General features: G+C 38.8%; 1 protein-coding gene and 1 long non-coding RNA gene across 9 annotated transcripts in view; one reads left to right on the top strand and one right to left on the bottom strand.

Annotated features, from left to right (window-relative positions):
* LOC118762603 overlaps nucleotides 1–14,913 on the top strand; it is a 19,317-nt gene extending 4,404 nt beyond the window's left edge. Inside the window, exons 2-3 of the long non-coding RNA XR_004998359.1 lie at nucleotides 4,364–4,368; nucleotides 14,901–14,913. This is a non-coding gene — a long non-coding RNA (uncharacterized LOC118762603). The remainder of the gene's footprint in view (nucleotides 1–4,363; nucleotides 4,369–14,900) is intronic.
* LOC115209960 (mRNA-decapping enzyme 1A-like) overlaps nucleotides 1–25,000 on the bottom strand; it is a 369,797-nt gene that overhangs the window by 27,381 nt on the left and 317,416 nt on the right. For all 8 annotated transcript variants that reach the window (XM_036501427.1, XM_036501426.1, XM_036501425.1 and 5 more), the window contains one exon: nucleotides 3,636–3,699. In XM_036501427.1, coding sequence (XP_036357320.1) covers nucleotides 3,636–3,699 — 64 coding nt within the window. The remainder of the gene's footprint in view (nucleotides 1–3,635; nucleotides 3,700–25,000) is intronic.

Here is a 25,000-nt window from a genome sequence, read left to right as displayed (position 1 = left end):
CCTTCTTTTGGTACCATTATAGAAAATAATTTAATGGTACTAAAAATCATAGTGGTGACAATGGTGATGGGGATTATAAGGAGCAGTATTTAGTTCTGGTTTCATTATATTAACCCATTAGCATTTAAACTGGCTATATCCAGCCAAAATATTAGACCTATTTTATATTCAAACTGGCCATATGGTGGCCTCTCACACCAACTTTACAATCTGAATAATGCTAAAACTCTAGAGATGTTTGTTTGTACCCAAAATATCTCAGAAATAGTATATTTTATCTTTTTTTTTTTGCATATTTGTTTTCATACTTACCTTCAGCAGTGCAGTACACATTTTTGTTTGTTATTTCTTGACAAAAAAAAAAAAAACGTGGCTTCTGTGACATCAACACACATACATATACACACATATAATGAATGTCATGGCAGTCAATCAACACAAACACACGTCCACTATCTGGGACATATACACACACATAGCACTCTCTAAAAAAAAAGAACATCGACTTTTTGACGTACACAATATTTTAATCATTTAGAAATATTTTTGCCTGAATGTAATTTAAAAAATGTAAGTTGTTTGAACAGTAAGTATTTATATTTTAACTTTCTTTAAACAGACAATATTTTAATGTTTTTTTAAAATTATTTTCAAGCTATTAATTTCTGTAAAATTTTTTTAATTAATTTACTTTTGTTTTAAAGTGAAAGAGAGGAGAAAGTAAAAGATGTATGTACGTGTATATGAAATGGATGTGTGTGTGTGAAAGAGAAAGAGAGAGGAAGAGAGAGAGAGAAGAGAGAGAGAGAAAGAGAGAGAGAAAGAAAGAGGAAGAGAGAGAGAGAGAAGAGAGAGAGAGTGAAGGGGGTGTGTTGTCATGTATACGTACATACATCAATACATATGAGTACATCTTTTTTGTATGTACGTGTGCATGTGTGGGAGAGAGAGAGTTCTCATGTATGTGTAAGTGTCTCTCTCTCTCTCTCTCTCACACACACACTTTCATACAACTTTCACTTTAAAACAAAAGTAAATAAATAAAAATTATTTATGGAAGTTGACGAACAAAACCAGCTGATCTGGATGACAGTTGTGAGAGTCAAAGTGAAAGATCACTCTAATGGAATACCATTACAAACCTTTTTTGGAGTGCATTCAACGTATCTCAGCTCCAAAGATTTGGCTGCTACTTCTAGCACACCCTGCTACCATGTAACTGCTATTTGTGATAAAGGACCTGAAATACCTGTTATGTGGTATCAGGGTATGCAAGAAATAGTAGCCAAATCTTTCCTTTTCTGGAGAAAGGAGTTGTTTATCCATGATTTTGATGTTACATTCATTGAAAGCATGCGAAAGAGATAAAAAAACCCATGAAACAAAATTTCGTTGCTGGGAAACTCAGACTTTCCAGGTGACCTAATTGGTCATGGGCAGTCTAGTATCATTCTGAAGTTAACAATTACCTCTTCAAAATCTCAACGCTACAAGATAATGCAAGATTAATTCAAAACAATGAGAATAAATAAGCATTACTTTTGACAGAATAATGTGAATGTTAAAGGGTTAAGCAGATGAGGAATAAATCTATTCTTAAATAGGAAAGCAACCTACAACAGGTAACATTTGCTGAGGATCTAGTATCTATTTTTGACATATAGGGGAGTTGAGACACATAATTTAGTGCCCTGCTCACAAATCTAAGACAATAAATGTATTGGATTAGAACACTTCATGCAACCCTCAGGCATCAATCTGCTGACTGGTATTACAGTGTGCTTCCATGAAATTCTACTGTGGAAAATGGCAGCAGAAACAGTTGTCATGCTTCAAATAGCTTACAAGGATGCTGCCATGGGCAAAAAACAAGTTTACAAGTATTTTTTTCATGCTTTAGGAATGGGCACTTGCCAACTTTGTTCAGAGCAACTGTTGACCTCCTGAACAAAGGCAGAAATCATGACAATTCATGAACTGGTCTTGGAGAACCATCGCTGAACAACTGACAAACTTGTTGATATGACCAGTGTGTCCTGGAGCTCCTGCCAATGAATTTTGAGCAAGGAATTATGAATGAAAAGAGTTGAAGCAAAATTTGTGCTTCAGTTGCTAACTGAAGATCAAAAGCAGTCATGGCTGAATACATGTGAACTGAAAGAACAGCTGGAAGTTGATCCGGACCCTTTTTGTTCCCCTCAATGAAAAAAGTCCTTAAAGACGTGAAGACAAAAATGACAGAGGTCTTAAAAGGCATCACTTTGCAAGAGTTCCAGGACTGCTTTGAACAGTGGAAAATGCATCTGGACTGATGCATTGCTTCAAATGGAGAATACTTTGAAGGCAATAAAAGTGTAAACATGTAAAACTAAGTGAATAAAATAATATTGCAAAACTCTGGTTTCTTTTGAGCATCCCTTCTGTATATATATATATATATAATAAATATTAGGGAATAAATCCAAATTTACAGGGAAAAATCAGATTTAGGATTGAATCCAATTTTATAGTAAAATATTATATTATATTAAATTAGAGACAAAACCACTATTATGCAAATCAAACAAAGAAAGACTTAAGCCAATACATAAAATAATTTATATAAACTATTTTATGTATTGGCTTATGTCTTTCTTTGTTTGATTTGCATAATAGTGGTTTTGTCTCTAATTTAATATAATATATATATATATATATATATATATATATATATCTATATCAAGGGAGATTGGGCGAAAACAACCTTACTCCAGCATGCTTGAAATGTCGATACCTTCAAAAACTACCGAAAATTCCAGCTAAAATATACACGTGGCTGAAATCAGGCTAGTGAGAGAAAATTAAAAAGAGCTCACATTAATTGTGAATTGGTTCCAATTTCTGGATTAAATCAAAAAATAGCTTTTTTCCTTCGTCAACACAATACATGGATAGGGGAATATAAGTCCAAATAATTGTACATACAGTTATTTGGATTGAGCTGGAGATTTTGGTAGTTTTTGAAGGCATTGGCACTCAAAGCATGCTGGAGAAAGGTTTGTTTTTGCCTGATCTCTCTTGATATAATTACATAAATATGCACATTATTATTAATCTAATGTATTGTCTATAAATTTTTATAGCATGCTGACTACTTGATAAAAATCATCAACGTGATTTTTATCCTTATATTCTTATACACACACACACACACACACACACACACACACACACACACACATACATGCATACATAGATTAGATAAATAGATAGATAGGTAAATAGACAGATAGATATTGATATATACTACTTAAAGTGGGGGAGAGAGAGAGAGAGAAAGGAAGGAAAAGCAATAAGTTTTAGTTTATGGTGCAAAATAAAAAGCTAATTTAGTATTTATTTAATAAATATAATTAATGTCATTACATGAGAGGTCAGTGAATTGGTTGAAATGGTATAGTGCTAGACTAAATACCTTAAAACATATTGTTTCATCCTTTTATATTCAGAATTCTAAACTTCCCAGAATAAAACCTGTTTGTTTTTCATTTCTGACTTACTCAGAACTGGTAATGAAATAGAATTGTTACATTTAGTTGTATAATTTTCATACAAACAGTGATCTTGAAATTAGATACATGAAATATCTTTCTTACCTATTTATCAGCTGTCCCACACGAGCACAATCATCTTTGTCATAGAACCAAATTCCGTATATTGCTGAAAAAATATAATAAAAATAATAATAATAATAATAATAATAATAATAATAATAATAATAATAATATAATGATAATAATAATAATAATAATAATAATAATAATGATGATGATGATAATAATAATAATGATAATAATAATAATAATCATCATCATCATCATCGTTTAACGTCCGTTCTCCATGCTAGCATGGGTTGGACGGTTCGACTGGGGATCTGGGAAGCCAGAAGGCTGCACCAGGCTCCAGTCTGATCTGGCAGTGTTTCTACAACTGGATGCCCTTCCTAACGCCAACCACTCCATGAGTGTAGTGGGTGCTTTTTATGTGCCACCTGCACAGGTGCCAGGCGAGGCTGGCAACGGCCAATAATAATGATAATAATGTTGTTGTTGTATTTCGGGATGGTCATTTTATTTTATTTACTTTTTTCTGCCAAATAAACACACGCACTATATATTTTTTTCTTCACTCATTTATTACTGTTCTTATCTTATTATTTTAACTTATGCCTATTGTCCGGAATAATAATAATAAGAATAATAGTGATAATTATGAATGAATGCCCTAGACTTGCCCCAAACCATTGCAAGTTGTGGCAACACAATCAGGTAGTGAAAGTGCTACATTGGAAACAGTGAAAAGTGGGGGGCTAGAGAGAGGCAAGATGTGGTATGAGCACAAACCAAAGAGAGTAGCAGTGTCAGAGACTAGTAAAATCTTCTGGGATTTCCCAATCCAAACAAGTCAGGTGCTAGAGCATAACAGATTGGACCTAGTAGTGGTAGACAAGGTACACTACATGTACTATATAGTTGACATTGCATGCCCTTTTGACCTATGAATAGTGAAGAAGGAAGGCAAAAAGATAGAGAGATACATGTCCTCTTAAGTATGAAATAGCCAGCTATGGAAAATGAAGGCGAAGATAATGTCAATTATTGTTGGGTCCTTGGGAACAGTATCAAAAGGCATCAAGAGGAATATAAGGAAAATTGGAATAGAGTGCCCAGTAGAACTGTTACAAAAGGTTTGTCTCCTTGGCACGGCTAGAATAACCAGAAAGGTAGCTGAAAATAATGAATAGCATGGTACTGTAGACTGCAGGTAGTAAGCCCGCTATGCATGCAAGACTCCAGGAGCTCCAACAAGACCTGTGATACAGAGATGATATAATGATAATAATGGTGAAGTTAGTGTCAATTATTGTTGGTTCCTTGGGGACAGTAACAGAAGACATCATGCATGCAAGACTCCAGGAGTTACAACAAAACCCGAGATAAAAAGAAACAATAATAATAAAGGCCTTTGACAGCATACTGCATTCACGGATCCTGAAATTGCTAGACATCTTCAAAATTTCTCATGTGATTTTAAACTTTCTGAAGCATAGCATGTCATTGTGGAATATGTGTCTCCAATAATATCATTATAATAGAATACTAGCTTCAAACAATATTATCATCAAATGTGGAATTTTCTAAGGTGACTCACTTTCATTTCTAATTTTTTGCTCAGCTCTAATACCCCTTACAAGTGAACTTAGCAGAACAGGGTATGGGTATAAAATTGACAACAATAATAGTCCATCTATTTTATGTGAATGACTTAAAAACTCTATAGTAAAAGACAATTATGAGCTTGAGGGCCTATTATGTACTGTGAAAGCATTCAGTGATAACACTGAGATGGAGTTTGGTCATGATAAGTGTGCCAAGGCCACTATCCAGAAAGAGAAACTGAAAACTTCAAATTTAGTCATGTTATATGTTGACATAATTATAAAAGAACTTGAGCAGGAATAAACTTATAAATACCTAGAATTAAATGAATGCTTTGGCATTCAGCAGGTAAGAATGAAAGAGAACTCTTCTATAAAATTCATTATAGGAGAGTTCAGGCAGTTCTGAAATCTGAGCTAAATGTACATAACAAGGCGTTAGCCATAAATTCCTTAGCAGTTCCAGTTGTTACTTATAGCTTCAATGTGTTGAATAGGAATATCAGTGAAACAAAGAAAATTGATAAAAAAAATTTGTAAGCTACTGGCTTGTAAAAATATGCAGCACCCAAAGGCAGACATGAATCGTCTTTATCTTTCCAGTGCACAAGGAGGGCAAGGCTTGATCCAGTTTGAACTTTTTTACAAAATCACCATATTTGAACTGGCCAAATATCATGAAACAACTGACGACTGGATGCTAAAATTCATTAAAAGTTACTAGAGGCATAAGAAACTTTGTTCTGTCTTAAAGGAGGGCAAAAAATTTGCTAATGATTTCATGAATGACACCTAGGGTGAACAGCCTTAAGGAAGTTGGCAACTGTTATTACAAAGAAAGTGAAATTAATGAAAGACCATCTAGATATGAGAGGGCGCACATATAACAGTTGTCACCCACTACAACCTAAACAATTTTTTACCATTACATGTCAAATTATCCACATATATTTAACCCTTTCATTACCAACCCGGCTGAAACCGGCTCTGGCTTTGAATACAAATGTCTTGTCTTCATAAGTTTTGAATTAAAATCTTCCACCAATCTTAGTCACAATTTATATTCCTAACAATAGCTGAATGATAACAAAGTTATTTTACTAAATTCTTTGTTATACTTAAAGTAATTGGAAGAAACACAGAGCATCTCAACAGAAATACAGTAACGAAAGGGTTAAACTCTACAGTCAAATCTTTCTCAAATCACACCTTAACCAGCTTAAAAGCAAATGGAGACACTGAATAATGACTTCTTTAACAAACAGAAAAAGAATTGTGATCAGAGGTGTACTTCATCAGAGCTGACATTTTGCTAATCATCAATAACTTAACAGCATGGTATTTCAAAAACATTTAAAAAATACTGCTAATCCTGATACAAAGAGGGACAAATCTCATAAGAAATCATTTACATAGTTCCTCAACCTGCTAGAAATAGCAGCTGAATTACCCCTTTCAATAACATCCTGCCATCTTAAAAACAAAAGACACAATAGTCCAAGAAATACAAAATACAAAAAAGATGGGATGGTCATGGCTGAAATGCCCTTAATCATAGCTCTGTTGAATCAAGTCTGGCTTGGGGTTAAATAATAACTAGTGATTTTAGCTTCAAATTCTGTGCACAGTTGTCTGAGATAGTACTAGAAACTGCATTGAACAATCAATACCAAAATATAAATTGAACAATCAATCTATGTACATTTATTATTAGGTTATGGTTATGGTCACCTTAACCTCATAACTAATATATTGGGACTTTGTACATGAGTAGCTAATAGCTTGTAAAAAAAAAATGGGAGTTGAAAACTGCACAGAAACCCATTATATATATATATATATAAATAGAACTGAAATGCAAAAGCTTGTAAGGGTTTCATGTTTCAGTGGTAAAAAATTAAATAGAAATTAATTCTATCTTGTCCGTTTCCGTTGCAGCCACCACTTAAAACAAGAACAAAATGCCAAACCAAGTTGTTGCATCATGTTCTGACTGTTACAGGTTGGTCAAAAATGTAGTAAATGAGCTACAAGTACCTCTTAGACAATGTATGTCTTGTGAAAAATAAGTTGATTGAGCGTCTGTTGTTTTTTTTATCCTGGCAAATAAAAAAAAAATATTCAAGCATTATAATTATTTACTGGGTATATTCCAGTTACTCCCATCCAATTTTCTATAATGCAGCTCCTCTACAGCAAGAAACCTGTTCTGTTCTTCTTCATACTTTGACTTATCATCTCTTAGTATAAAACCATCTCTTTCTCTACTGTAGTCCCACTCATCCGAAGAGGATCTTAGTCTTGCAAGCTGCATAGTGGCCTCACTAGTGCTGGTACCATGAAAAAAGTACCCAGTACACTCTGTAAAGTGGTTTGGCTTAGGAAAGGCATCCAGAAACCATACCAAAACAAACATTGACCCACTGAATTCTGTCAAACTATTGAACTCATGCCAACATAGGATTAAGTTTAATATTCATAGTTACAAAAAATATTTCAGAAATTTAAATCCTAATTTCAGTGTTAGATCCCAGTGACATTTTGCTCTTCAGCACAGAGGACATGTGACATAATGCTTAGGGTTCTGACCTCATGATCTTATGTTCATTGGTTCAATTTGTGGAGCAGGCAGCATATTGTGTTTTTGAGCAAGGCACATTATTTTATATTGCTCCAGTCTATTCAGCTGGTGCAGCCCTCTCTCCTTCCAGCTGTCACATCCTGGCTCAAGGGTGAAAGAAGCAAGAAGGTGTCTATGTCAGCACCTACATAGGCACTAAAAGAATTAGCATAAGCATGGTACTCATTACAAAGTCACACTCACTTGTGAGTAACAGCTAGTACCGCTGATGGAAAGAATTTTTCTTGATAGAGGCAGAGAAATCAGGTCAGCAAGGGTTACAGTGAAATATCAGAGGACTGATGTGATGGGTGGGGAATGGTGGTAAAGATTTGGGAGCACCTAAGAAGAGGGACTGATTTCAGGTAACTTAATCAATCTAGGCTAGACTTAACTTCACGTCATATACATAAATACAGTGTAATACAAAACATTAAAAAAGTATTCTTTAATTCAGTTTTGTTACACTAAAATTGCTACAGGGGCTAAATTCTATCTCAAATTTAATATTAAATTTCAGTTCTTCTGGTTCAATATAAAAGAAAAAATAAATCTAACAAACTATTCAGCAGGTTTGCTATGTTAAAACTGCTATAGGGAGTTAGAATTTTAAATTTATATTTAACATTAATCATTACGCACCACATGTAGTAGTTTTGCTTTTGGAAAATTTTGCTTTTCATAATTTTCTTTTTACATTTCTGTTTCAGCTTGTCAAGTAAATTACAACCATAGAGCTTGTATGAACTAATAAGAGATCTACAAGATAGTTAAACTTGCTAAAAAAATTTTTTATAAATTTTCCTCAAATTTCTTGAAAAAGAAATTGTTGGATAATGTGAACTTGAGTTCCTTGCACTTATGAAAAAGTCAGGATGGTCATGGAATGAACAACTTTGATCAGAAGTTTGCCTGAAAAGGGCTGATCTGGAGTCACACAAGAAGACCACTACCAACACCACCACCACCAACAGAGCATATGTTTGCTCATAGCAGTTAAAGCTCCCTTAAACAAATGGTAAATAAATTGTAACCTACTCTCCCACTCATATTTTTGTTAAACATTTCAAAGAAAAATAGAAATGATAAAAAAATTATTCAAATAATGTCTAAACATTTATGAAAGGATTGATATAAATAAATAGAAAAATTACTTCAAAAGATCAAAAGTATAAAATAGTGAAATATGAAAGTACTTTGATTTGCTGTAAATTACATGTATGACTGAGCCTAGTGGCTATGAACCTAATTGGTACACTTCAGTCACAGATTTTGTTTACAAGTGTCTGTGAAACTTTAGTGAAAGAAACTGGCATCATGAAATTGTAAGCAATAAAATTATGAAGATGAGAACAGAAATTTTAAAGTAAAGCAGAAGGATGGTTTTATATTCACTGTCAAAGGAGGTAAACCTTTATATTAAATTTATCTACCCTGAGTCACTCAGTAACCTGAAATGAAGCAAATCATAAAACTTTTGTATTCTTGTCCACTTAAATGAATCAGGGTTGAGAAAAAATAAGTTAACTCTGTTAAAAAAAAATCATCACTAAATAGTCAGCTGATACTGTTCTGTAAGGAAGCCTACGCAATGGGTGAAGCTTGTTTTGAAATGGAATATTACTTAGGTTAAACACCCATATTCTGATGGCAAATTTGATAAAAAGAATATTGCTTGAGTTATTATAGTATTTGGAGTCCATAGAATAAAACTTCTTTTGACTGGATAGCACAAACATCAGTTTCACTCCATACAAAGATACTTATCTCCCAGATCAGTACTTATGTTGCAAAAACACTTTAACATTTTAACATTTTAAACTGGCCAAATCCAACCAAAATATTCTACCTGTTTTATGTTCAAACTTCTAAATTCAATCTTTCCAACATACCCTACAATGTCATTCTAAGAATAAAACTATTACATCATCGAAATCTCAATGCTGTGAGATAATGCATAGTTAATACAAAACAATTTGAATAAATAAGTATTATGTTTAACATAATAATCTGAATGTTTAAAGGGTTAAAGATTCTCATATATTCAACATTAAAGAATTCTCTAAACAAATCTACAGAAATACTGCTATTGGCAATCGACCTACTACTGGCAGTATTTGTTTGCTACATTTCTTTTGATGCAATTGCAAAAGAAGAGATGTTGTACTTAGTAACATTAAAAGATACAGCTGATGGTGCTGATATTAAAAATGCATTTGAAAGAACCTTAAATGTTGATGCTCCACTAAATAAACTTATCAGTGTTGCAACAAATGGAGCTCCTGCAATGGTAGGGAAAATGCATGATTAACAGCATTTATGAAGAGGGATCCTAGCTGTCCAGAGTTTCTCCCTGTTCATTGCATTCTTTTCCTCATGAACATCTGGCAGACTTTAAGTATGAAGAAGTTATGAAATCTGTCGGTGAAATTTTTAATTTTATACACTTCAGTGCAAGGATTCTCTGATAGTTCAGAAATTTTATTGAAGAAAGGAAGTAGCTGCCAACCAGCAATATCTTGAATAACTTTGAGAATCTGTTGGAGTCTGTAATTACATTTTGTAAAGAAAAGATCCTATTCTCAATTAGAAAATGATGAATATAAGAAAGAAAGAAAGAAAGTGAGAGGGAGGGAGAGACAGAGAGAAAGAGAGAGTTAGAGGAAGAGAGAGCGCTGGATGGCAAGAATGACAATTTGGTCTAAAACTGCATGGTCCAACAATTCATACAAAAATGCTTGGATGGCTACAAGAAGTAGTTGGCAGCTTTTGTCATCAAGGAGACCTAATTAGCATTGGAGGAAGGAGTTCCAAAAGCTTGACTAAGAACAGAGTGAAAAAAGTTCAGGAAGCTGCTATCTCTGCTAATAGCAAAAGGTTTCTCTCACAGAGGGAAGGACAGATTGCATGATGCTTGCATGTAACCTGCAATGCTACATAGTAATGAGACATGGACATTGAAAGTAGAAGATTCATAAAAAGATAGAAAGAAATTAAGAGATTATGCTCTGCTGCACTGCTGCATGTGTAATATTACTGTGCAAGAAGCATGAGAGCAGAGAGAAAAGCTGGATACAAAAGAAATCAAGTGTACTGTTCTGTCATCACTCTCTCTTCTATTCACTTTCTTGTTTGTGCCTTGAACAAATGGAGACAACATAGATTAATGAAGACTCTTTTGTCTTGCAGGGGACAAAGCAACCTCTCCACTCACATTTTAGTATCCTTTTGCACCTTTTGTGCTACCAAATTATCTCTCCTTATCTATCACCACCTCATACACTATGATTACCTTTACCCCAACACTCTTGCAACATACCTTCCTACATATCATCTCCTTTTCTCTCGTCCTCCTTTTTTCTACTATTTTATTAATACTATTCTGCTTCTCCTCACCTTCTTCTGTAGTGTCAGTCATCACCCACTCTCTCATCTTTCATCTCTCACGTATCATTGATCACCTCTTCACCTTTGACCACCATTCACTACAGCCAATCTTCAACCATACACAATCTCTACAGTCATCACCTACTCTTTTGCATCTTCCCTCCAACATACCCTCTCTCAAGTCTTGTTCTTCATCCATTATATTCATCCCTTACTCATTCTCCATCTTTAAGTATCCCTTCTCTCATCATACACTCTTGTGTTATATACCTACCTATTCTTCTATTACACACCCTATTATTCTGTCCCCATTCACATCAACTCATCTTGGACATTGAGGGTTCCTCCTAACACTTCATCACACTTTTCCCCTCTCTTTCCAGATCCACTCCAGTTACTCTCATCTCTTTTATAACGTAACTATGTAGCTCCTCCACAACAAGAAATCTATTTTGGCCCCTTTCATATTTTAACTTATCTCTTCACATAAAGTCACATCCCTTTCTACTGTAGCTCCACTCAGTTAAAGTGTATCTTGGTCTTGTAAAGTGCATGGTAACTACACTAGTGCTGGTGCCATGAAAAAAAGCATCCAGTACACTTTGTATAGTAGTTGGTATTAGGAAGGGCGTCCACCAGTAGAAACTATGGCAAAGCAGACACTGTGGCATGATGTAGTCATTGGATCCATTAAATCCTGCTGAATTGTCCTACTTGTGCTAACATTGAAAATGAATGTTAAAAAATGATGATAATGATGTCATTCATCTTCATCATTTGTCAGTTTGCATGTAAAATTCAATACCTTAAAAACCTTATCACTTTCCTTGCTTTGTCTTTTGTAGTCTATCAAAGATACTAAAGATATCTGCCACTGTCAGCAGCTGACATTTCCCCCTCCAACTTTCATCATCCATTCACATCACATATCCATACTAGCACAATCATGTCTTATACACACATTAGTGGAGGCCTTTGATAATCAGCTGTACTCTTAGCTCACATACAGCCTCATAAGACCTCCTACATTCAATGCTCTAATCTCACCATCATGCAGCAATATGCTTTCTTTCCATGCACTTCATGGAAAAAAAAAACAATATCTAAAATACACCAAAACAAAGAGCAAACAATTAACAAAATTAAAGAAGAAAGCTTTCATTATTATACACAATAATGCTGAACAATGTAGAAACCAGCCGTAATGCATATAAGGAGATTAAATAACAACAATAAATGAAGCATGAGATATATTAGGAGGTATTAATTTACATTTTAAAGTGTTCAGTGTGTGTCTGTGTATGCATGAGTGTGTGAGTGATAGGACAGGAATACTTTCAATAAATATTGAAGAAATTGATTTAAAATTTTGAAAAACAATACAAAAATAATTACATGCATGTTATGTAGGTTGCTTGTTTAGTGTATATCTTTGCAATTTTATCTGTGGAAAGATTGAGAATAAGAAAACTGATTTTCTGAATGGGCTTGTGGATATGTTCTCTCTCTCTCTCTCTCTCTCTCTCACACAAATGTATACACATGTCTGTCTGTCTGTCTGTCTGTCTGTCTGTCTGTCTATCTATCTATCTATCTATCTATCTATCTATCTATCTATCTATCTATCTATCTATCTATCTTTCAATAGCCCACATGTATTGATGGGGTTCTGCACAGGTTCCTTCTATCAAATTCACTCACAAGGTATTGGTTGACCAAGGGCTATGGTAAGAGACTTTCCTAAGGTGTTGACCCCAAAGTCATGTTTGTGAAGCAACCTCCTTAATCACACAGCTATGTCTACACCTAATGATCAAGAATGATGATGATAATAGCTTGGACATATAAAAACTGAAATAACTTTTTAAGTTTGGCTGTGGGCATGATGATTTCCCTAGTGTTGGTACCATGATAAAATATGCCCATTACACTCTGTGAAGTGGTTGATATTAAGAAGAGCATCCAGCCATGGAAAAAATGCCAAGAATAGAACGTATGAGTAAGAAGTGATCTTCCGCCCCATCTAGAAGGGTAGTATTTTTGAACAAGAACTCATGTGGCTATTTACACACACACATCTTTTATCTTTTATTTGTTTCAGCCATTAGACAGTGGCCATGCTGGGGCACTGTCTTGAAGGATTTTTAGTTGAATGAATTGATCCCAGTACTTATTTTTTGTAAGCCTGGTATTTAGTCTATTGGTCCCTTTTGCCAAATCACTAAGTTATGGGGATTCAAAACAGACCACCACCAATTATCAAGTGGTGGTGGTGGAAAGACACAGACACACGCATGTATATATACAGTAGGCCTCTTTCAGTTTTTTGCCTACCAAATCCACACATAAGGCTTGGGTCGGGCAGAAGCTATAATAGAAGACACTCGTCCAAGGTACCATGCAATGGGATTGAATCTGGAACCATGTTGCGAGAAAGCAAGCTTCTTACCAGCACCTATATCTATATATATATATACAAATATATATAAAGTGATGGTATGTTGTCAACTTAACGTGATAGTCCCATGAAAGGGAAGAAGGTTACTGTTATTTAGCCCTAGGAAACACCATTTCCTGTTGGCCTTGACACATTTCCTGTATCCTTATGTTTTCAAGGGGGAGATAAGCACATCCACCCAGCAAAGCCAGCATCCAGAGACTAATTTCAGAGTCATTGCTCATCATCAGTCTGGAGTAGGATGGCTTGCTAGCTGTTGATGCCTATTTGCCTTTGAAAACATATGGACACAGGAAATGTGTCAAGGCCAACAGGAAATGGCATTTCCTAGGGCCAAATAGCAGTAGCATTCTTCCCTTTCATGAGACTGTCATATTAAGTTGACAACATACCATCAATCTATCATGCTGCTACTGTAGAGAGATTTAGCAAGGTATTATTTCTATACACATGCACACACACACACAAATATATGTGTACATATATGCATACATACATATATATATGCCAGTTTTAAAGCTACATAAGTGAATTAAGGCCTAAGAGTTTTGTGTATGGCACTTATCAAACCTAATATGAATAAAGAGTAAATAAATATATATATATATATATATATATATATATATATATTATATATATATGCTCTACTTAGCATGTTGAGTTCTAGTTTTTTCTTGTTTGTACAATGAAACCTGTGAGCATGAATCCAGGCCCCTCCCCCTGCACACATGCATATACACAATTACAAGAAAACTAAAATACAAAAATAACAAAAACAAAAAAATAATAGATTACCATTTCAGAAGGAAACACAAAGGAAGAAGAATAATTCGTTAGAAAAGGTAGATGGTTGAGTGATTGATAAGGAGGAGGAACAATTAATTAAAAAAAAAAAATTGCATATTTTATCTTTATTGCTTTTCAAAATTCTATTTGTTTCCTTATTGTTTGTATGCTCATTGTATTTTCTTGTTAAATCATTGAAAAGCAATTAAGTTTGACACAAGAAGGACATGGAATATTTTTTAAAATGCTTTTATGTTTTGAAATAGGAAATAATCTTACAAAAGTACAACCCCCACCCCCTACAGACACACTGACATGCATCGGCATGCGCACACATACACACACACACGTACAAGATCAGGAGTAAGCAAGTTGGTGGTGTACATGTATGTGTGTGTGTGTGTGTGGGCATGCATATGTGCACATGTGTGCATATGGTGACTAAGAGAAAGAGAGAGCATTGTGTGTGAAAGCATATTGTTAATGATAATAGATGACAGTGGGAGGAGAAGATTATTAGTTATGAGTCTGTAGTGTTATTGATAGGAACCTGCATGCATACACTGTATGTATGCACGATCCTATACATATATACATACATATGTAAAGACACACACACACACACATATATATATATATATACATATGTACACACACACATATATATATATATATACATACATATGTACACACACACACACACACATATATATATATATATACATACATATGTACACACACACACACACCACATATATATATATATATATACATACATACATACATACATACATATGTACACATAGATATATATGTATATGTGCATGTGTGTGCAGTGTTCTAGAATGATCTTGGTACTGATGGTTAAAAAACAATCTAAAGAACTACATGTGTGTAGAAGTGATAGCTTAGTACAAGATTCTAAGCAAAAAGTAGGAAATGGTAGCCAAGTGCACACTTGATAACACATTCTACTTGAAGAATATCAAAGACCTGCAGCAAAAACTGATAGAGTGAATGCCCATAAACCACTACTGTAATTTCAGATCACATAATTAAATAAAATAAAAGATTATTTTGCCTTTTGAAAAAAAAAAAAATTCACACCTCATATTTGATGGTACATTTCTTTTTAATAGTACCTGAAGAGATAAAAACCTAAATTTGGATCTGACCTCAGAAACATGAAGCTGCAAGCATGATATGATGAGGTATCTTCTAATGTTTTACTCAACAATGACTGATTCATTATCAATAATACATCAAGAAAAAAACAAAAAAAAAAAAAAACAAAACAAAAAAGACAAATCAGTCCATCTTCAATTTTAATTGATCTGAAAAAAAATTGGTTAATCACAACTATAAGTAGGGGGAGAAATGTATAGTCTTATTCTTGTGGAGAGACATGAGCTGAGTGAAGGGGAGAACTGGAAGGTGGAGGAAATTGAGAAAGTAAATGAGAATAGAAATGGAGAATGGTTAAATTAAGGAAAAGAGAGAAATGAAAGTTTTAGAATAGAGATTCAATAGTGGTGCATCAGTGGGGAATTCTAGCTTACTGCCTAGGTATTTATTGTGTTCATTAAGTTAATTAACTTAACTCTTTTTGTTTGTAATATTTGAGCAGATACTTGGACATTTTTTTTTTTTATCTTGGAACAGTGTGGTAACTTGTTAAGCTAAGTTGGCATTTGAGGTTGCTCTACAAGTGAGCACAGAATCAAAGGTGGGCAATAATATCTTAAGATTACTATCATTATGGCAGCCATATGTAGCTGGAAAAAATAGCAGAATGCTTTTTATTCTAGGTTGACTAATGAGTGTCTATCTGAGTAGTTTCCTGTCTTGAAGCTATTTCTTGGTTGTAATGTAAGAGTTTGGTATCAATCTGCTATTCAGTTGGACTTTGGCACAGTATAGCCGTGAATTAGCTAAACAATGTTGTATTAAGGAGATAGTTGGATGGGTTCCCCCAGTTATAACAGCATGTTTAAGTGGTTTATCTTATCCTGTTCACAGATTAATTCTACCATACATATAGAACTAAAGTTATACAAATTTAAAATAACCCTTTATAATGATCATGAATTTGTGTGCGTGTATGTGTGCATGCGAGTGTGCACATGTGTGTATGTGTGGATGTATAGCTAAAAATAAGCATTTTAAATGCATAAAAACAATAAACATTAACTAAATTAAGAACTCAACACATGTGCGGAGTCTAATTTTATTGACAGTGACTTTGAAGTTTTGCAGACTGCTCAAACTATTCAGATAGCTTGAACAATCCACAATCAGTGTAGGGGGCTCTGAACAGAGGTAACAGCTTTGGTGTCTGGCAGTTGCACTTTGTCAGGGATGGTAAAGTGGGCTGGTATCACAGGTCCTCATTCAACTCCTAATCTCTCACTTGATGGCACCTAGCACCACACCCTGGTACCTAACTTCAGCTGGTGGGTTAAACCAAATGAGAGATGGTATTAACACAGCAAGTGAAAGACTCCAGGTAAGGCTTCACCAGCTAGGGCAGAGGAATCTGTCCTGGCCAACAGCCTAGTGTTTGGGGCCAAAACATATGCTTGGTGAGGAATAAGTGCTACCAAGCTAACTTGCCCAAGGTTCATTCATTATGATGACAATCAGACTAGAACCCATACTGGATCAGTCATTGCCTGGGTTAATATCGAGAGTGGATAGGCCTCAATTTTGTTAACACACAGAAGGCAGCAGAAGACCAAGAGAAATGGCAAAATCTGGTTGTGATGTTATCAACATGACCAAGCGATAGGAAGGAAGGATCAATAAATCTTAAACACCATGATCATGAGCACCATCATCATTACTGTCATTTTAATGTTTACTTTTCCATGCCTAGATGAATCATTTATGTATCTTTACATCTAATATATATACATGTTTAAATATATGCATGCATATATATTCTCAACTCATGGCTTGCCACTTCATCCTACATGGATATCCCCTCACCACTATCCACACCACCCTTGCAAGAGCACGTTCTGTGGACCGTGCATCTGCTCTCTTCCCCTGCACTTGCCCCACCATCTCCCATTTCCCCACCACCCTTCCTCTCTAATGCACCATTCTCCAAGCCGTCCAGCAACTCCAGTCCGACCCCTCCACTTCACACATCTTCCCTAACCAACCCCTCCTTCAAACGAGCCCACAACCTATGAGACCTCTTGGTCAACAGTTTCTTCCCTTACCCAACCTCCCAACCTGGCTCTTTCCTCTGCTCCTGCCCATGCTGCTGCACTTCCCTTACCTCTCCAACACCACCCTCCTCGCTGGCACTCATCATCAACCCTATCATATTGCCGACTCCTTCACCTGCACTTCTACCAATGTCATCTACTGCATCTCCTGCTCTCTCTGCCCTTCTCTATACATCGGGCAAACAAGATGCCGCTTGGCTGACCGGTTCATGGAACACCTCCAGACATCTGACTCAGCAATGACACCTTGGTCTCACACCATTTCCACTCTTCTGGTCACTCTTTGCAACACCTGTCTGTGTTCGGATTGTTCTTGCACAGGGGTCACCCAGACTCCTGTCTTCGCCGTAAACAGGGATTAATCTTCTCGCTTCACTCCTTTGCACCACATGGGCTCAACTCTCCTCCCCTCTTCATCTAGCCCTCCTCCCCTCTCCTCTCTTGCTCCAACTCCTACTTCTTCTCTTAACTTCTACCGACCTTCTCCCTCTCCCTTCATCGTCACCCCCTCCCTTGTAACTCCACCCCTACACACTCCAACCCCACCTTCCCATCCATCTCACCCCCCACACCATCCCTTACACCCACTCCCACATACTCCACTTCTACCCCACCCTCAGCCTAACCCACACCCCACACTTGCTTTCCCCATACTCGCCTCCCCCACACCCCAACACCACAATACCACACAACACCACATCACATCACACCACCATGCACATACTAGTACTGACCACTTCCCAGTCCCATACCATCATCCACACACCTACACATGCACACACACATATGTCAAGGTCACCCAGCCCTCTTCCAAACACACATACACATGCTCGTGCACCTTTGTTTTAGGATCACCACTACTTTATTATCTCCCCTTCTTCCTAGCTCTCCTGTGTGACTTCTCTGTCCAGCATTTGCCATGATAGATCGCTAGTCACTACACATCCTTTATTTCCTCTTCTTGTTTCTTTCTGTGTTCTTTTCTGTGGAAGAGTGTAGGCTTGAAATGTTAAAAACTTTTTCACTTCCCAAGCGTTAAACTAATACATCTGTTTGTTGTCTATACCACCTATCTTCATCTTTTGTTTTTTTTGTGAATTCTCCCCCCCCTATATATATATATATATATATATATATATATATACAGATTAAAGGAAGAGAAAAACAAACCCAAAGCAAGACAAGCTTATCAGATAATTTGAAATATTCTAATTATTATAATGGTGAAATGAAATAAGCAAAAGTAAATAATAATGCCATACAGCTCTTTCTGGGATATCCCAGATAATGGATCAATGTGTTGATCAACATTTCCATATACTGGGTATTCTGTCATTGAAGACAAGATATATACACAGGAAATTTCTATGTGGAGATGTAGGTCGAAAATTTGATGTAAAGAAAACCATGAAGATCAAGGCTCATAGTTCATCCCATTCTGGAGTGTATTGGGGTTTGTCTATATTTCCATGAAGCTGTACCTCCTTACATATAATCCCCGATAAGTCCATAGTTCAGAAAGTGGGTTGAGAAATACATTGAGTTGAAAAAGTAGGATCTAGCAGTTTAATGCTCATACAGATAATGGGAGAAAAGTTCAGAGATCAGCAGGAGTGGCTTATCAATTAGAGCACTTACACAGTGTTCCTATTAGTTTGTAGTGATGCTACTGTGTAGGGTTCGGCGCGCATGCGCAGAATGGGACTACTTCCGGGTGGCCACCGGAAGTCTTCCCCATGCGCATGTGCGGGAAAACATCTCTCGAGCCCGCGAACCTCAAATCGCTCTCTTCGGCTCAGGACAGCACTGCGATCGGTCACGGTTTCCCTGGCTCTGACAGCCACACACCAGCTTCAACCAACTTCAACCAACCTCAACGACCAACACCAGCAGTATCTCAGAGGCTGTCTATTCCCCCATCAGACAACGTACAACCATGAATCAATAAACCAAGTTGTCTGTTCACCTTTAACCTGAGTTTCGTCTGTTTGTTTTCTACAAGAAATTTTTGTATGTGACTAGAAAGGATCTCGACCCTGCCAGTGCTTCGATGATAGATCCTTTCACGTTACAATTGGTGACCCCTAGTTGAGAAAAAGAACAGGATAGAAAAAGACACAGCGAACAGGTTTTTTTTTTGGGGCCGAAGAGCGCGGAAATTCACATTTATTTTCCTATTTTCTCCTTTTCAGCACGGCGAGGTGGGTCAAATAACCTTATTCATCGCACACAGTACAAAAAAAAAAAAAAACAAAGAAAAAAGAAAACACACACACATTCATTTTTTCCTTTTCTGTATTTTGTTTTCCTTGTACACACTTATTCCTTTTTTTGCTACCCACGAGGTGCACACACAAACACAATTTTGAATTGCCTTCTCGGTTCCACGTGTTCTCTCTCCACTTCTAGACCATACCTTCTGCCCCCTTCTCACAGATTCCTTCCGACAAAGGCATGGCTTCAGGTTTGCCTTCATTTACGGGGGATGCGGGGCTGTGGTTTGCACAGGTGGAATCACACTTTGCCGCGCATACCATTCCGCCACAACAGCAGTTACATCTACTGTTTTCAAGTTTGCCCTCCCGGCTCGCAACATCGGTCAGGGATCTCATTGTGAGTCCCCATCCTGACGCCACATATGCGTCAGTAAAGGCGGAGATCCTCCGTCGCAACACGTGCTCAGAGGAATGTCAGTTTAATGAACTGATGGCCGACGAGCAGTTAGGGGACAGAACTCCATCCCAATTTCTGCGCCATCTAAGAGAGCTAAGCGGCAACGCCGCTGACGCGCCGCTCTTACGTAAGATATTTTTCTCAAGGCTGCCTGCCCACGTGCAGACAATGTTGGCCACGGCACTGGATGCTGTGTCTGTGGACCAGATCGCCACGATGGCCGACAAAGTGTTGGAGTTTTCGCGCCCATCTCCCTCGCGGGGCCTGTACGCATGTACAGAGCCCCCCCCGACCCCTCCGACGAACGATAAACTGGCCGAGAACATCGACGCGCTTACGCGGAGGATCGATGATCTGTGCCGTGCGATCGGACGCCAATCTCGTAGTCGCAGTAGCTCTATTTCCCGCAGTCGGAGTGACTCTGTTTCTCGTTCCGGCTGGTGCTGGTACCATTCGAGATATGCCGAGAAGGCAGATCGGTGTACCCAGCCGTGCACTTTCAAGCCCTCGGAAAACTAAATCCGGAGGAGGTGAGCACGTCACCTTCTTCCATCTCGTTTCCCAAACATCGTGCATTCTATGTAAAAGATCTGGTGTCGAAGACATTCTTCATGGTAGACACCGGTTCCTGTTGCAGCATCTGGCCCCTTCGTCTGGCTGCAGACAAGCCCAAGCGCTCTTCGATTGTCTTGCATGCTATTGACTCGTCTCCCATAACCACTTACGGTCAGATTTCGCTGCGCCTCGACCTCAACCTTCGTCGAGACTTTCGATGGGTTTTCGTCATCGCTGACATCACGCATCCTATTCTCGGCGCTGATTTCCTGGATAGGTTTAACCTATTGGTGGATGTCAGGCGTCGGAGGCTTCTTGATAGCACGACGTCGCTCTCTACACCGACTGGGAGTTCCACCACTGCGGTCCTTAGCCCGACATTCTTTGTTGCCACCTCTGGAGACCCTTTTCACTCTCTTTTGGTTTCATTTCCGGAGCTAGTGGACATTGCCTTTAAACCGGAAAATCCCACCCACTCGACCCTCCATTTCATCACCACCAATGGGCCACCTGTATTCTCACGCCCCCGGCGCCTAGCGCCAGACCGACTTAAAACGGCCAGAGCCGAGTTTGAGCACATGCTTCAACTTGGCCTTATACGCCCCTCCACCAGCCCATGGGCATCTCCCCTTCATTTGGCGCGAAAGGGCGAGTCTGATTTTCGCCCGGTTGGAGACTATCGACGCCTCAATGCCGTCACAATAGCCGATCGCTATCCGATTAGAATCTCCAGGACTTTACAGCAAATCTCCATGGTTGTACCATTTTTTCGAAGGTCGATCTGATACGCGCTTACCACCAAATACCGGTCAACCCAGCCGACGTTCCAAAAACTGCAATCACTACCCCGTTTGGGTGTTTTGAGTTTTTGTACATGAGTTTCGGTTTGCGGAATGCTACTAGCACCTTCCAGCGTTTCATTGATGAGGTTGTCCGTCTGATTTTGTGTTTGCCTATGTCGATGACTGATACTCATTGCGAGCAGCGACGACAGACGAAAACATCTCCGGCACCTTTCTCAACTCTTCCAGCGTCTTCGCGCGTATAGCATACGCATAAACCCCGACAAGTGTGTTTTCGGACGCTCTTCCCTAGATTTCTAGGGCATCATATTGATTCAACGGGAATCAGCCCCCTCTCGTCAAAAGTCGATGCCATTCAACGCATCGCACCCCCCACTTCCTTGCGCCAGCTCAGGCATTATCTAGGGATGGTCAATTTCCACCGACGCTTCATTCCCGGTTGTGCAGATAAGCTGCTACCTCTCACCAGGCTGTTAAAGGACTCTCCTAGAAAGGACAGTCAAGTCACCCTCTCTGTTGAGGCAGTGACAGCCTTTGAGTCCATTAAGAAGGAGCTGGCGTCTGTTTCTTTGCTTGCACATCCAGTTCCTGGTGCTTCTCTCTCTTTGACTGTGGACGCATCGGACACTGCGATTGGCGCTGTGTTACAACACACAGTGGATGACCATGTTCGACCTCTGGCCTTCTTTTCCCGTCAACTGCAACCAGCTGAACGACGATACAGCACCTTTGATCGTGAGCTCCTAGCGATCTATCTATCGGTTCGTCATTTCAGCATCAACTTGAAGGGCGAGATTTTGTGATCTATACGGATCACAAGCCCCTTACGTTTGCCCTGTTTTCAAAAACGGACAAACTCTCACCCCGTGCTTTTCGGCACCTGGATTTTATCTCTCAATTTACTAGCAACATTCGACACATACCTGGAAAAGAGAACGTTCCTGCTGATGCTCTCTCTCGCCTTCCAGTTTGCGCCCTTTCGTCTCCTGCTGCTATCGACTTAGCTGCCATATCGCAGGAGCAGCCACCTTGGCGTCGTTAGATTTAACTTCTCCCAAGTTTTCCTGTTGCCAGTTTTCCTACCTTCCGCTTCCGTCAGCCGAAGGCACCATTCTTTGTGACACTTCAACTGGATCTCCCAGGCCACTGGTGCCTGAGACCCATCAACGCTCAGTGTTTGAAGCACTGCACTCCTTATCACATCCTGGCATCGCTGCCACCCTCAAACTAATCACTGCTCGGTTTTTCTGGCCGTATGCGATGCGTCGCACAATTACTTGTTGGACACGCACCTGCTCCAAGTGCCAACGATCCAAGATTCAACGGCACGTTCGTGCCCCGCTTGGACAATTTCCCCCCACGGAGGCCCGTTTTCGCCATGTCCACATCGATCTGGTTGGACCATGGCCTGTGAGTCGCGGGTTCTCTTATCTATTAACTTGTGTCGATCGGTTTCTCCGCTGGCCAGAAGCCAGAAGCCATTCCGATAGCAGACATTTCTGCTGAGACTGTTGCGCGAGCTTTCGTTTCAAACTGGATTTCTCGCTTCGGAGTCCCGTCCCGATTGACAACTGATCGTGGACGACAGTTTGAGGCCTCGCTATTTCGCGAATTGTCGCGAATTTTGGGTATGCACCATATCCACACCACAAGCTACCATCCAGCGTCTAATGGATTGGTTGAGCGGTTCCATAGACAGCTCAAGGCCGCTCTTCGTGCCTCTTCGGACCCACAGTCCTGGATCGAATTTCTGCCCATTGTGCTTCTCGGCTGTCGGACTGCTGTCAAGGCAGACCTGGGGTTTTCTGCTGCAGAGCTGCTGTATGGTACCACACTGGCATTGCCCGGTACGATGTTGGTGCCAGACACTTCCCCGCCCCATGATCCGGCGACCTATGTCACCAGACTGCGGGAATATTTTTCAAACCTTCCGCCCATGCTTCCCAGAAAGCAATCTCCACCGTCCCATCTTCCACCGGATATGAACACCTGGTCGCATGTTTTTGTTCGGGACGATTCTGTGAAGGGCCCACTTGTTTCTCCCTATAAAGGACCTTTTCGTGTGCTTTCTCGCACACCAAGGTTTTCACGATTGAGATAAATGGTCGTTCGGAGACCGTTTCCGTGGACCGTTTAAAAAAGGCACATTTTGAGACGTCTTCATCTTTTGATGACAACCTTGACACACCCACCTATGCACCTTTAACAACACTTTCACCTGCACAAACGCCTTCACCTGCACAAACGCCTTCACCTGCACAACGCCTTCACCTGCACAATCACCTTCACCGGCTCCTACAACACCACCCTCGCCGTCAACGGGTGCCCCGAGCACACCGTATGTTACAAAATCGGGCAGAACAGTGCATTGGCCCAAGAAACTTTCAAAAACAATTTACATTTAACTTTCTTTAAAATGTTTTTATTGTATAATAGTATGTACCAAGTCTTCTGGGGTCGGCAAGCCTTCTGTTTTCTGCAGCACCACCACAATATTCTGGTTGCCGTACTTCGCACTCGGAGGGGAGCCCTGTAGTGATGCTACTGTGTAGGGTTCGGCGCGCATGCGCAGAATGGGACTACTTCCGGGTGCCACCGGAAGTCTTCCCCATGCGCATGTGCGGGAAAACATCTCTCGAGCCCGCGAACCTCAAATCGCTCTCTTCGGCTCAGACAGCACTGCGATCGGTCACGGTTTCCCTGGCTCTGACAGCCACACACCAGCTTCAACCAACTTCAACCAACCTCAACGACCAACACCAGCAGTATCTCAGAGGCTGTCTATTCCCCCATCAGACAACGTACAACCATGAATCAATAAACCAAGTTGTCTGTTCACCTTTAACCTGAGTTTCGTCTGTTTGTTTTCTACAAGAATTTTTGTATGTGACTAGAAAGGATCTCGACACCCTGCCAGTGCTTCGATGATAGATCCTTTCACGTTACAAGTTTGGAACCAGTGGCCTAAACCCTTTCCTATTCTGTATATATATATATATATATATATATATATCAACAGCAATATGAGTTGGGGAGGTTATCACACCCAAATTAGTTCTACCCTTGTAGATGGGGTGGAAAACCACTTGTCACTCATACATTCTAGTCATGGCATGTTTTCTATGACTGGATGCTCTTTCTAACACCAAACACTTTTCTGGCTATAGAAAATATATTGAGGTAGATATTCTATGGCCAGATACCCTTCCTGTTGCCAACTTTGATCTTTTTCCAAGCAAGGCTAGACATGCTTTTGCTGAGTGTTGGAAATGAATGACACTGCTT

This window comes from Octopus sinensis, linkage group LG3 (assembly GCF_006345805.1).
Source record: "Octopus sinensis linkage group LG3, ASM634580v1, whole genome shotgun sequence".
In the NCBI taxonomy this organism is placed as follows: Eukaryota; Metazoa; Mollusca; class Cephalopoda; order Octopoda; family Octopodidae; genus Octopus; species Octopus sinensis.
This window is presented reverse-complemented; position numbering and strand designations above follow the sequence as displayed.